A 14,083-nucleotide genomic window follows, 5' to 3' on the forward strand; every position below is an offset into this window, starting at 1 on the left:
CCATGTGAGTTCTTTCACCCTGCTTCCAACTCAGGAGCATTTTTTTTGGTTTGTTTTACAGTGCTGGCGTTGGAAGAACAGGCACATACATAGTATTAGACAGCATGCTGCAGCAAATTCAGCATGAAGGGACAGTCAACATATTTGGATTCTTAAAACACATACGTACACAAAGGAACTACTTGGTGCAGACTGAGGTAAGAAGAGAATATGCATTATGGTAAGTAAACTGAAGCCAGTTTCTGTGACTCAGCTGGCAACAGCACAGACGCTGGGTTCCCCCTCCTCATTTGCTCTGACAGGCAGGATGGTGACCAATCACCATCCAGGATTTTCCTGCTGGCTTGGTTTCCCTCCTTTGCTTTGAACGTTTGTTCCTGGCTCCCTCAAGCAATGAGCAGGCGAGTGACCTCTGCAGCTGCGGCTGGCAACATTGGCACTTTTCTGGGTGAGCTTTAGGCATTTTTGTCTGAGCTCATTTCTAGAATCGTCAATAGTTCAGTAATCGGGATTGAAGCATGAAATGATATTTATAAAAAGGCTATTGTACCAGTAATGCACAAAGATAGGCAGAATGGTGTTATGTCAAAGAGAAACAATGAGTATAAATAGGAAGGGGATAGGAAAGTCTATTTCAGATCTCAAGAGCTGGAGTCAGATGCTGTTAGTGGTTAGATACCATGGTGATGGATGCCTTAGAAATACCTTCGCTAGAGAAGAAAGTAGCACAAATGACCAAGTGTTAAAATGCTTGAGAGAGGGAACATATCATAGCCGTAGGAATTGGGGGAGAGAGGCTTATTGTGATGGCAAGGAAGACAGCTGAATTAGAGCTCAGTAAGAGGCTGGTTGGAAAATTCTGACCAAGACTATCATTCCATTCTTAACTCATCCTGTGGTTGTAGGAATTGCAGGTGTCTCAGAACAGATGGGGATATGATACAACACCAGCCATGCATAGCATATGTGTATGACATTTCGGGGTGTAATTCAGACTAGTGAGGGGCTGTGTCACACCTGCCCTGCAAACTTGAGTGCCTCACAATGCTTTGCTGCAGTAGCTCCAACCTGGTCCATTCACAGTCTGCCAGCATGCAAGTTATACCCTGAGTGTTTGTGTATAGCCACATTCTTGGCCAGCAACACTGATCCCAGCAGCCTGTTAGCAAACACCAGCCACACTCTGGCTTCCAGCAGCCTTGGTTACTACTTGCAGAGTGACCCCAATACCCTTTCAGTCCCAAATTCCCCTCCCCCAAATGTGTGTTCTGCACTGTCCAGCCCTCTCCTGGACAGTTCAGACATATTAGGACCATTGCCCCTCTGAGGGGGTCAACGTACAACAGTCTGCTATACCAAATGGAGTTACCAACAGAGTTCACAACACTGGATTAGTTTTGATTAAAGAATAAAACAAGTTTATTTAAGTATAAGAAGATTTAAACTGAGTACAAGTATGAGGCATTAAGTCAGAAAAAGAAATAAAGATAAATGCTTCCTAGTACTAAACTTAACAAACTAGACTTGTCTCAAGGTGAAATTCTTACCACAGGTTTCCAGTAACATTGCTGACCAAGTTTCAGGTCAGGTTCTGCTCCTAAAGTCCAAAGTTGTTTCTTTTGTGCTCTTAAATGAAAAAGAGAGAGATTGATAGGGAGAGCTAACTTGAGGTGTTTTTGCCCTCACTTTTATAGATCAGTCACCCTTCAAAATGCATTTTCTTGAAGGTTATCCTTAGTTAAAGTTCTTTCAAACAATAAAGAAGGAGACATGGTGTATGGTGGTAAAAGAGGTTGCACATTGTTTCTTCTCACCTCTATTTGCTGAAATGTACATTTTCCTTGTCTCCTGTCTTCCACCCTCTCCCTGTCTGAGGATCCTGTTTACAACTTACATATAAATTGAGGTAAACGCACATTCCTTTGTTTAAGACCTGCTTGACCATTCCTGCCTCATTGGGGCTACGTGGATTTGAACATGTGCTACCAACGTCATTCAGATGGAATTCACAACTTTACATATAATGTTGCTATACACATTTCATCATGATATTATTGACCAGTGAGTTATTAGTTTTCAGATGATACCTCACAAGACATATTTAGCACAAAGATTATTACAATAGTGGGGTGTGAATACAGGGGTGAATTCAATGACAACTCTCCCCTTGTAAAGCTGAAAGAGGGTTAGCCACTGCCGACCCAGAAGCAGGAAATCAAAGCCCTCTTTCCTGGACATGTCATCTGCCACCATGTTCTCTTTTCCCTTTATATGCACAATTTCCATGTCATATTCTTGGAGAATGAAACTCTATTGGAGCAGTTTAGAATTGGAGCCTTTTATTTTGTGTAACCAGACTAATGGAAAATGATCAGTTAATAGCCTGAACTTTCTGTTAAAAAGATAGGGCTGTGAATTCCATATCTACCTCCATCGGGTCAGACCTCACAAAATTCAACAGAGGACCTGCCAGTAACTCTGGGGGTTCTGTGTTAAGGACAGCTGCATTCATACTTTGTACAAAGGTTATTCTAATGCTGTCTAGGGCATGGCTACAGGGGTGCATTTGGTCACAGTGTGATTTTATTGGGCTTTTGGGTTTTAATATTACATTTCAGTATAAAGGGACACAGTCTGTTGTGGTCACATCTAAGAGGCCTCCCCCTTCAGGAGCCCAGACAGTATACATATGGTATATTTTTGGAAAGCCAGGCTTTACTGCTTCCATTTAAACAATTAAAAAGATGCTTGACTTCCTGATTGTCTCTAATTACACTGATCACCATTAGCCAACAAATATCATAGTTACCACTGTTATTCCTACTCTAATTATACAGAAGATCTGTGGTACCTCACACACCACTGTGTGGCAAAGGCTGATAGACTTTTTCTTTAATGGTATCCAGTTAATGGAGAGTCATTGGCGTAGTCGGCAGGGAAATTCTGGCTCCCAGACCCCATCTGAAGAAGTTTTTGGCACATCTTGAGTTGGAGTTCGCTGCAGTTATATAACTAAATGAAATTTCAACAGGCTAAATCATAGCAGTAAGATGGGAAGAATTCATAATCATATATAAAGGTTGCTGTGAGCCAACAGTGGCAGTTCAACCAAAGAAGGTGTTCATGGGAGCAATCTGACAATTGTTAGACCTAAGATGTTTGTTGCTATTTTACTAGGAGCAGTACGTCTTTATTCATGATGCACTGGTTGAAGCCATACTCAGTAAAGAAACAGAAGTTCTTGACAGTCACATTCATGCCTATGTTAATGTTCTCTTAATACCTGGACCAACAGGAAAGACAAAGCTTGAGAAACAATTCAAGGTGAGCTTTCATGGATGTCAAAATGAAAAGTGTCAGGGCAGTGTCATTTTCATTCTCTGACCCATCACAAGTAAACAATGGGCTTGAAAAGTCTGAGACTAGATGAAGTCACTGATTTAGTTTTCTCTATTCATAACTGCTGAGACTAGATCCAGAGTAGCACAAAAATACATAGCACATGTTGGGTAAAAAGACCTAATCATGAACTCTACCTCAAACAAGCCATGTTTTCGGAAAACAAGGGCTGGAAACACAGTCTAAAAGATGGATATTGGGCCAGATTTACTAAAGTGTCCCTGCTAGAACGACTGCCTGGAAGGCGTTGTAGTGGTACAAGGTGCCTGCAATCTGCTTTGCAGGGTAGGCAGAGCCAGCCAGCACAGCCCCAAAAGTATGCAGCACTGGCTGGGCAGGAGACATGGCATGGAGAAAATGGGGGATGCACTGATCCAACACATCCCTGCTACAGCCACAGCCTTCGTGGCATCCAGCTGAAGTGCTAGTGGCTGACACAGGTTTGTTAGTTGGGGTGGACCTGGCCCATTAAGTGAGAAATCTACCTTTCCAAATGAATTTTAATTTAGGAAAACAAATCCCACCTTTGTACTTGCTGGGTTATGTGGTACAATTAACTAGTGCTCTAATTTACTAGCAAACGTTACTGACGCATGCACAGTACTCGCATTTCTCCGATATAATTAATGACTGAATAGGAATAAACCAGTCTTATTAGCAGGAATTCACAGTTTGTCCCACGCTCCTGGGTAGGACGAGGTTGTAATGCTGCATAGTCACTCCCTGGGAGAAAGCAGAACCTCAGATTGCTCAACAATAACCCTTTCAGAGAAATTAAGAGTTGGTGAGCTCAGAAGGGAATCCCCTAACAGTGCCGCATGGCTGCAAGTACATGACAGGCCGGATCCCAAGTGTAAATGGGAGGAAACGTTGAAGGCCAAATTCTAACAAACCAAATAATATCAGAGAGTGGATGTTTCCCTCACGTTTCCTTTCCCTTGAAAGCCAAGATTATTAAAGCATTAATATTAAAAATGTGAATGACTTGATCTAATTAAGACATTACTGTAAGCTGATTTTAATACAACTAACTCTACAGTTCATCTCTCTTTTGTTGATTGTACCGTAATAGGATTCTTTCTCCTTATTGTTTCAGCTACTGAGCCAATCTAATATACAGCAGTGTGATTATTCTACTGCACTGAAACAGTGTAACAGAGAAAAGAACAGAACATCATCAATCATTCCTGGTAGGCTTGTTCAAATCAGTTGCTTTCGCTGGCAGTGGGGCAGAGGGTACATGATTCCTGTAACGTAATGTTAGCGAAGGAATGTGTCACACTCAGGTCTAGTCTACACTAGAAGTGCTACATTGACGCATCTGCACTGATGCAGCTGCGCCGCTGTAGTGCATATGGTGAAGATGCTGTTTGCCGACAGGAGAGTGCTCTCCTGTCAGCACAATTACTCCACCTCCGCGAGAGGCAGAAGTTATGTTGGCAGGAGAGCGTCTCCTGCTACTACAGCGCCAGTGTGCACAGCGCTTAGGTGGCTGTAACTTGCGTCGCTCGGGGGTGTCTTTTTTCACACCCCTGAACGATGTACGTTATATCAACACAAGTGGTAGTTTAGACCTGCCCTAAGTCGCCACTGTTAGGAGAAGAAGGTAGAGAGCTGGGTGATGTTTTGTCCTGTTTGATAGATCTTTACAACATATAGACTAGTTCACAACTTTCTTTTACAGTGGAAAGATCTAGAGTGGGTATCTCATCACTATCTGGTGAAGGTACAGACTACATCAATGCTTCCTATATTATGGTAAGTCAAATTGTCTGGTCTGCTGCAAAATACTCTATACTGCTAGATATATTTTTAGAGTTGACATATCTGCATGTTAGTGGTACAGTCTTTATTTTGAAGGGCTTCTCTGCTTTCTCTTTCATTTTTCACACGTGCCATTCTTCCATGGTGGATGCTGCATTGGAATTGTTTTTAAGTCCACTCAAACACGTTACAGTTTGACTAAGCATACACTAAGAACGCACAACACTTTTAAAAGCAGTACAATTTGGCACAAATTATGGGCAAGCTTCAAAGGTAAATGAAAGCTACCAAGTTTTTTCAGGCCTCAGTGAATCATTCTGGCAAAAACAGTGTCCATGTGTTGGGGGAGGGGAGCCATAGCCTTGCTTCCTCCCTGATCATGTGCAGGGACCAGTCTCTGAATGTTTTAGTGGCTGTGTGCAGGAGCCATAAAGTGTCGCCTCCCGCCTTCTGCTTTACCCCCTGCACCATTTTTTCCATGGATTCCTTTGTAACCCCTTCGCTGTTGTCCGCCTCACACCACGGACCTCTCCAGAGAGTGGAATGTGTTCAGGGCCAGGAGTCCGCTGTGCTGGCCATTTATTCCGCCCCTTATCCTGCCTCACTGTGCTGCACTGAGGACAGTGAGTGGGGCAGAGAGAGGAGGAGAAAGCCTTGGCTGTGTATTCAAAAGCCCTAGGAGTGGCCTCTGCCAGCTGGTAGGAGGACTTGATGGGAAACCTTGCTCATTGCCTGCAGACCTGCTTATGCATGACATTTTACCAGGCATAAGTGAGAGTGACACTCTTGATGAGTGACATTTGGCAGGTATGTCTGGGCTTTCTTTCATAAAGCAGGGAAGTGCTAGAGTATTTCACAGAGAGAGAGAATAATTATTTTAGGAAACTGAATTTATTCTTTTGCTGCATACCCCCAGTCCCTCCAGAAGCCTAGCTAGGGCAGAGCAATCAGTACATATGTCTGGGCTAATATGCATTTTTATTTTGAGTTGGCAGTTCACAGTTAACCCTTTGTTGATTGCAGTACATTTTTGGGGGAAGGGAGAGAAGCATGAACTTTATTTTTTGTTTTTTATTGGTTTTCTCCTTTTCTATTTGACATACATTCATTTCTATTCCTGGGAGTCTCATGAAATACAGCCCACCTAGCTCTGTTTTTTAGACTTCTGTCTTTGTATAGTAAAAGCTTCCTTTAAATATATATATTGTTGAACATCAATTCTCAGACTGATGTTTTTGTTTTGCAGGGTTATTATCAAAGTAATGAATTCATTATTACCCAGCATCCCCTGTTACATACCATCAAGGATTTTTGGAGAATGATATGGGACCATAATGCTCAGCTAATAGTCATGCTTCCTGATAGTCAGAACATGGTAAGATTGATGGCTAATTGTTGTGGTTTGATCCAATGTAGGCTATAATAGTATCCTAATTTAAAAACACCAAACAGATCAACACAAAACTTGGATTTGAAGTCTGAGGCTCTACCAAACACAGTTTTTAAAAGAATATGATAGTACTGATCTGAAACATATGGGAAATCAGCTTGTGTTATTCACTGTGGACCAATTCTTGAGGCTTTATTCAGGCAAACTCCAACTGAAGACAATAGTAGTTTATCTGAGTAAAAACTGAAAGAGACGCTCAAGTGTTGGAGCTGTATGTATACTTTAAGAATGAGCTAATGCACTCTTCAATGACTAGTGGCATATGCTATAGAAACATCTCAGGGTTTTTATTTTTATGTTTTGGGTAAGACCTGAGGAATGGGAAGGGGACAGTGTATGAGTATGCATTTTGGAGGACAGTCATGCAAATGCTTGAGAGAAACTTCTGTGATCTGAGAAATAGCTGTGAACACGAAAATCTACAGTCTCGCTTTCTCTACAAACATTTTATAAAGGTTATTCTTTTCATAAATGGGAAAGACTTTTAACGTAGCTTTCATGATCAGGGAAACTTCTGAGAACTGTAAATTGTGCCTAATATACAGGCAAGAAAAGACATTTTTAATCATGTCAAATTTAAATTCATGAATTGAACTTTAAGACTGTCACTTATATACATTTTGCATTATTTCTCTACCAAAGCAGCTACATTGGATTGTTTTATTTTGAGAACTGGAAAGAAAATTACTTAACTTTGTGGCTTTTTTTTAGGCTGAGGATGAATTTGTTTACTGGCCAAACAAAGACGAGCCTATAAATTGTGAGAGCTTTAAAGTTACTATGATTGCTGAAGAACACAAGTGTCTGTCTAGTGAGGAAAAGCTTATAATCCAAGACTTTATTCTAGAAGCTACACAGGTAACATCATTAAAGTGGTACATTTGTGGGGATTTGATGTGTTAAAGTTTTTTTTTTACATTAAAACCTTTAAAATGTAAAGAATATGCGAGGTCCTTTAAACACAGGCCAGGATTCACAGAGGGACTATTGCATTGCACCCCTGAGCTTCACAACACCTAACTTTTAGGTGATTAGAAAACACTGGAATAGACTGTGATCCACAAAGCCTTAATTAGGCACATAGGTGCCCTATACAACAAATGGGGAGAGGTAGGCAGCTTAGAACATGATCCCCAAAAGCCAGCACAATAGTTGGGGAAAGGCCTAAATTAGCCAATGGAAGATGTTGATGAGAGAAGTGTATCCTAAACCTCATCCCTCTCATGAAGATGCTGAAGTCTGGGGTGACGGGAGGCACCTGTCTCTGGTGGGAAATAGGTAGGCAAACACCTATCTTGCCTTGCAGACCTGAGCTGGTAAGCATGCTCAGAGGCTGCCTAGCTCCACACAAAACAGCCAGGGGGAGCGGAGTATAAGCTAGCCTTCCCTTATAATGTTTAGCCCAATGGTTGGGGTACTCATCCAGGATGCAGAAGACCCCCTGGTTCAAGTCCCCACTCTGAGAAGAAGGGTGTTGAACACGGATCTGCCACCTCTCAGGAGAGTGTGCTAATCAGTAGACTGCATAGTGATTCTCACTTTTTCTCTGGCCCAATTAAAGTTTCATTATACAATTGTTTAAGTGGAACAACTTCAGTCGGAGAGATTGAGGGAGACCCACATTAGAATAATCCATAGAGCAGTGACCAGGTCACTCACCTAATAGGTACTTAATCACTCTTCAAATCCCTTCTCCTCAGGTCTTGATCTGGTGCTCTCCCACATCCCAGGTGAGTTCCCTAACCACTGGGCTGAAGGATATAAGGGAGCCCCAATACCCAGCTGTTTTGTGCTAGCCAGTCTCTGAGTTTGCCTACCAGACAGGGCCCTGCAGGCAAGATAGGTGTGTGAATATGTATCTCCCTCCAGTTTGTAGATCGCCTTGGGGCTCAGGCAGGAGATAGGTTCCAGATGTCCAGAGTAAGGGCTAGTGTACACTGGGAATTTACTTCAGCATAGTTTCATCTCACAGGGGTGTAAATCTGGGGATTAGGCACCTCAATATCTTTGTGGATCCAGGACACAGATTGTAAACTCTTTGTAAACTCATGTGTTCCTATGTGTGTGCAAAGTAATGAGGCTTTGCTCCCCCTAGGGCCTTTGCATGCTATAATAAATGATAATACAAATAATAAGTAATAGTAATTGCATGAATGGAATGCTATAGCATCAAGAACATAGACAATAACTACACACGCAGAAACACCAAAAATGCCTTGTTTGTTTTAATCATACAAATGCCCTATTAATTTTCATAGAAACGTCATAGAAATTCTAGGTTAAATGTGGTTGTATTACCAAATTAACCCCAGAAATTTAAGGGATTAGTCCTGAAACTTACTAAGCACCCTCGCCTAATCCATTGACTTCATCCTACTCACATGCTTAATTTTGAGCCTGTACGTAAGTGTTTTGGTGGAGCTAGAAGTCAATACCTTGCAAGACTCCACTCTTAGGGTTTAGTTTAAGACTTGATATATCGGTCTTGAAAAAACAAGTCACATTTTTGCTAAGTTATTTGTGGAGCATCTGTTATCTCATAAGAAACTCCAATTTCCTGTTGTAATGGAGAAAAGAAAGAAAATGGTAGAAATTATTTTGTGTGTTAAGCATTGACCGTGTATACAACTCTCCACAAGACACCATACAAGAGCAGTCTATTCTTTGAAGAGTTAGATTTCTGCAAAACTATTAATCATGACATTTTCCTTTTAGGATGACTATGTACTTGAAGTGAGGCATTTTCAGTGTCCAAAATGGCCAAATCCTGATAGCCCTATTAGTAAAACATTTGAACTTATAAGTATCATAAAAGAAGAAAGTTCCAACAGAGATGGACCCATCATAGTGCACGATGAGTAAGCATTGTAACTTTTGCTTTGCTTTGGATACTACATACATCGCCGTTATCCAACCACACTCATGCTAATTTCTCATAAAGAGTCTGATCCACTGAAATTAGGCCTAAAGCATATAGAAAGAGCAAATAATCAAAGCAGCAGAACAATTCTGTTATTTTATCTGCATCAGCAAGAGAAACACTTGACTCAGCATCAAGAATGTTCTCTTTTGGAGTCTTTGTTTTTTACTAATCTGAAAGATGAACCAGTTCCCATCCAATGGAGATTAAATAACTTAGTGTCATTCTTTTATTATAGCGAGAAGTAAATACACAGTTTAGGCACTGGTCTTTAGAAATCACTGTGGGTCAGATCCTCACCCCTGCTCAGGCCCCTTTACCATGGGAAACAGTGCAGGAGCAGCATAAAGGAGCACTAAACAGCCCTGGTTCTAGCTGTGGGAGGATTCTCTCAGTGCACGCACTGTAGTGACAGCCACAAAGCTGCCTCCTGAGGACCCCCTCACAAGCCCTGGGGTAGGGGGGTCTCACAGGAAAGGCGTGGGAGCGAGAGGGGCTTGCCTTTGGGCTGTGTTGTGACAGTGCTGCAGAGATTCCTGGTTGTGTTGCTGCCCATAGGGAAGTCCATGAAGGCTGCCCTAAAACAGGCCATAGGGGTGTCTAAATTACACTGGTAGCCTTGAAGCAGCCAAGGATCAGAAGGGTGCAAAAGCTGCATAAAGCCATCGTAGTGGCCACCCTCCCTATGTGCTACACCTCCTAGAGGTGCAGCACAGAATGTCACCCCATGCACTCAGAGGGCTTCTGTATCTTCTTCAGCTGTGGGAATATGACCCAGTTCATACAAATATTTCTTTTGTGTGTTTTTAACTTTCAACAGGCATGGAGGAGTGACAGCAGGTACTTTCTGTGCACTAACAACACTCATGCATCAGCTGGAAAATGAAAGTTCCATGGATGTTTATCAGGTAGCTAAGATGATAAATTTGATGAGGCCAGGAGTCTTCACAGACATTGTAAGTAAATAAGCCAGCTGTGTATATTTTTTCAATATATGCATCATCTTTGGCAAAATTAGAGTTAGAGCAGCAAAATCACATTTTTCAGTGTGAATCTCTTCATTGGTTAAAGCAAAACTGCTTTCCAAAATAAAGTGTTTCATATGAAGAACTTAAGCCTACTTGATAGAATATTATTTAATAATTGTCAGTCAGAAAGTGCAGCACTTCCTATACCATGACAAAACTTGCACTATAATCTGCAAATTATGGTTTGATTTCACCAAGGAAAACATACACACTCCCAAACATTGCAGGTAGACCCTTGAGTGATCATCTGAATGTCTCTGGTATGGTTAGGATCAATTTTTAGTAAAAGTGAACTCCTACTGCCACTAAGGCCCTGATCTGTGGTTTTGGAAAGGGTAAAACAGTATTAGATTAGAAATCTCCAGTGAAGTCCATGTAGGAACAGATACAAATTCATTGCAGATGTAAGCGGGGGAATAGTCCCGCTACTGTGGGGAACTTTCCTGGCTTCTGCACTACCCCAGTGAAGTGGGCTAGCGAAAGGATCTGAATCCTCACTCCCACTTCCTTTACCCAGTGGCCTCCCTGCCCTTGAGGACTCCCCTTCCTCTCTCCTGTCTGGCAGAGTCCTCGTAACCCCAACAAGGCTGGGCCCAGGATTCCTGGGGGGCTCGACCCCCAACCCTGCTGTGGTCACCTAGGACAGGGGCTAGGGTGTCCCCACTCCGGGGTACTCTCTCTGCACTGGGCACTTCTCTGACCCACTGATCATTATATACAATTTGAAGCAAATGCAAGTTATTTAATCAACAGTTAATTTTAAAAAGAATAAGGGAAAACGGGAAAGATTAAAGGAAACACTTCACCCCGCTCTGTGGCAGGGAACATCACAAACAGTGTCTCTGGAACATCAGGGCAGTTCACAGTCTGTTCCTTGTAAGTCCCAGGCCTCCTTCTCAGGCCCTGGCTTTGCTGCAGGGATGCTGCGGGTTGGACACTCGCTCTGGTGGTGGCCACACGCTCTCAGGCTCTAAGTGACAGGGCCCTTCTTCCCAGCGTTGCCCCCGCCCTGTCGGGGTTACGATCCAAGCCTGGCCTGCAGAGCCTCTTGGCTGAGGCGTCTCCCTGTGCTGGGCCCGCTGCCCAGGGTCCCCCCCTCACTCTCCCCAGCTGCTCACGACACCTGGCTCCGGACTGCTCCAGCCCCAGCTCCAGCTGCACTCTGTCTTAGCTCCAGTTCCACTCTGCCTCCGCACGGCTGCTGCTCTGCCTCCAGCTCCCTGGGCTGCTTCTCTGGCCCCTCTGCCTCTGGTTGCTGCAGCTCTGCTCCCAGGACAGGTCTGCTCTGCAGGCTGCTTCTGTGACTCTGCTCCCAGCACTGACCTGCTTCCTGGGCTGCTTTTCTGGCCCCTCTGGCTCTGGTTGCTGCAGCTCTGCTCCCAGGGCAAGTCTGCTCTCTCTGGGCTGTGCCTCTGGCTTTGGGGCTGCCGCTCTGCTCCCAGGACAGGGTCTGCTCTCTCTGGGCTGCTTTTCTGGTCCCTCCGGATCTGGCCCAGCTCTGCTCTCCAGTTCAGCTCAGGCCCCTGCTTTCTCCTTAGCTCGGCCCCAGTCTGTCTCCCCCTGGCAATTCCAGCTCACACGGAGAATGGAGCCTCCTGACTCCCTGATTAGCCTGCCCGCCCTGTCATTCAGGCTGACCTGGAGCATTGGCCTCTCCCCATTGTTCCAAGGGACTGTCAGTCTCAGGGTCCTGCTTCCCCATCGACCCTTCCCCCTTTTTAGCACTGGGAGCTATGAACTAAAACACCCCCACTGAATGTTAGTAAGGGGGCAACAGTGCCCTTACACAGAGATGACAGTTGTGTGCTGAATTCTGCTGTCAGTTACACAATGGAAACCTAGAGTAGGTTCAGTGCCATTACTCCAGAGTTATGGGAACTTTTCACATTATGGATGAAATCCTGGCCCTGTTGAAGTCAATAGGAGCTTTACTATTGACTTCAGTGGGGCCAGGATTTCACCCCTTATATTAAAAAAAAAAAAAATGCACAAGAAAATATTCTCCCCTGGAGCACACGCACAACAGCCATTGATACTGAGTTACAGACTGTATGCAGATGGGGGCTATTTGTCACAGAATTAACACATCAGATAATGAGTTACACACAGTAGACTGATGGGGGGCTGTATAGCACCAATTGACTCATCATCAATTGCTACATTATTTTTGTGTACAAGTATTACAAAATAATCTAGCATTATTATTTAGAGCACCACATTGAACGTATTCTCTTTTCTTCTGTAGGAGCAGTACCAGTTTCTGTACAAAGCTATCCTCAGTCTTGTTAGCACAAGGCAAGAAGAAAACCCTTCTGCATCCATGGACAGTAATGGCACAGCTTTACCTGATGGAAATGCAGCTGAAAGCTTAGAATCTTTAGTTTAACTAACAAACACACACACGCACACCCCAGACATCCCTGGAATTTAGCATTGTTGTTTTCCTTTTTAAATTATGCAGGGAGAAATCTGTCCAGTTATTATATGATCTGGTCCCTTCTCCTGTTCAAACATTAGTTATTTTTGTGGCATATGATTTTACTTCCAAACTCACATCATTAACAATGTGTGCCTTTTTTTGAAAGATTTCTTGTAATACATTTGTTATGTCTGGACTAACTTGATTGAATTTTACAGTGTTTCTAAGAATGAAATTGTGGTATGTTTTTCAGTATTAGTTTTCAATTTGTCTGGCTTTACTTTTAACTTAAAATTTATCATATTTATAGATGGTAGGGGGGTTCTCAACTACAAATAAACATGTCATGTTTTTAGTATCCAATTTACTTGCTGTATTTATAGCAATCCATACATTTGATAGAAATATAACTTTTAATATAGTAGAATGTAAATAAAATACTGTTCTCTGTAATATTCAACATTTTAAGAATGCAGTAGAGACTTAGACTAGTAACCTGATACTTACTGTAAATACTTCTATAGTGATTCCATGGACCAAATTTATATTTATAATTGTAGATTTTTATATTTTACTACAGAGTCAGTTTTCTAGTTCTGTGTAATTGCATTGTTATAATGATGTAGTTTAGTATCCATTTTTATTTTAACAAAGTCTTCTGATATACTATTGTGCATCTTTGTTGATTAACTTTCATATATGTGCATGTAATTTTAACTTTTTGTGGGAAATATAAATTCAGTTGTTTTGAAATGAGAAGTTTTTATGAAAATAACATCTGTACTTGGCATTGTTTTAATTGTTTTTACCTAAGGCATTGAAAAAATAAATATAAATATTCCAGTCTATGCCTAGCACAGTAAACAATATGCGTCATCAATACTGAAGACATTTTACTTATCAAGAACAGTATTACTGGCTCAAGTTAAAAAAAACTTCCTGTGTGAAACTCATGAGTGCTAAGTCCTGGCCTGCCTCCTCCAGGCTGGTTTTGCCCCATCTGGTTATGATTGTGCTCTCAGCTCCTTGTTGCCTCCAGCTGTGAGGCAGGAACCAGAACCTGGCAGAAGCATCACAAGAAGTAGTGGTTTCTAAGTAGGAAT

The 14,083-nt window shown here is 42.4% G+C and overlaps 1 protein-coding gene across 4 annotated transcripts in view; it reads left to right on the forward strand.

Annotated features, from left to right (window-relative positions):
- Positions 1-13,828, forward strand: part of PTPRZ1 (protein tyrosine phosphatase receptor type Z1) — a 198,494-nt gene extending 184,666 nt beyond the window's left edge. For all 4 annotated transcript variants that reach the window (XM_048836185.2, XM_048836184.2, XM_048836186.2 and 1 more), the window contains 9 exons: positions 62-197; positions 3,178-3,324; positions 4,496-4,589; positions 5,084-5,157; positions 6,410-6,538; positions 7,325-7,471; positions 9,329-9,471; positions 10,354-10,489; positions 12,807-13,828. In XM_048836185.2, the coding sequence (XP_048692142.2) occupies positions 62-197; positions 3,178-3,324; positions 4,496-4,589; positions 5,084-5,157; positions 6,410-6,538; positions 7,325-7,471; positions 9,329-9,471; positions 10,354-10,489; positions 12,807-12,947 (1,147 nt within the window). In that variant the 3' untranslated portion in view covers positions 12,948-13,828. The remainder of the gene's footprint in view (positions 1-61; positions 198-3,177; positions 3,325-4,495; positions 4,590-5,083; positions 5,158-6,409; positions 6,539-7,324; positions 7,472-9,328; positions 9,472-10,353; positions 10,490-12,806) is intronic.
- Positions 13,829-14,083: the final 255 nt, after the last annotated feature.

This window comes from Caretta caretta, chromosome 1 (assembly GCF_965140235.1).
Source record: "Caretta caretta isolate rCarCar2 chromosome 1, rCarCar1.hap1, whole genome shotgun sequence".
In the NCBI taxonomy this organism is placed as follows: domain Eukaryota; kingdom Metazoa; phylum Chordata; order Testudines; family Cheloniidae; genus Caretta; species Caretta caretta.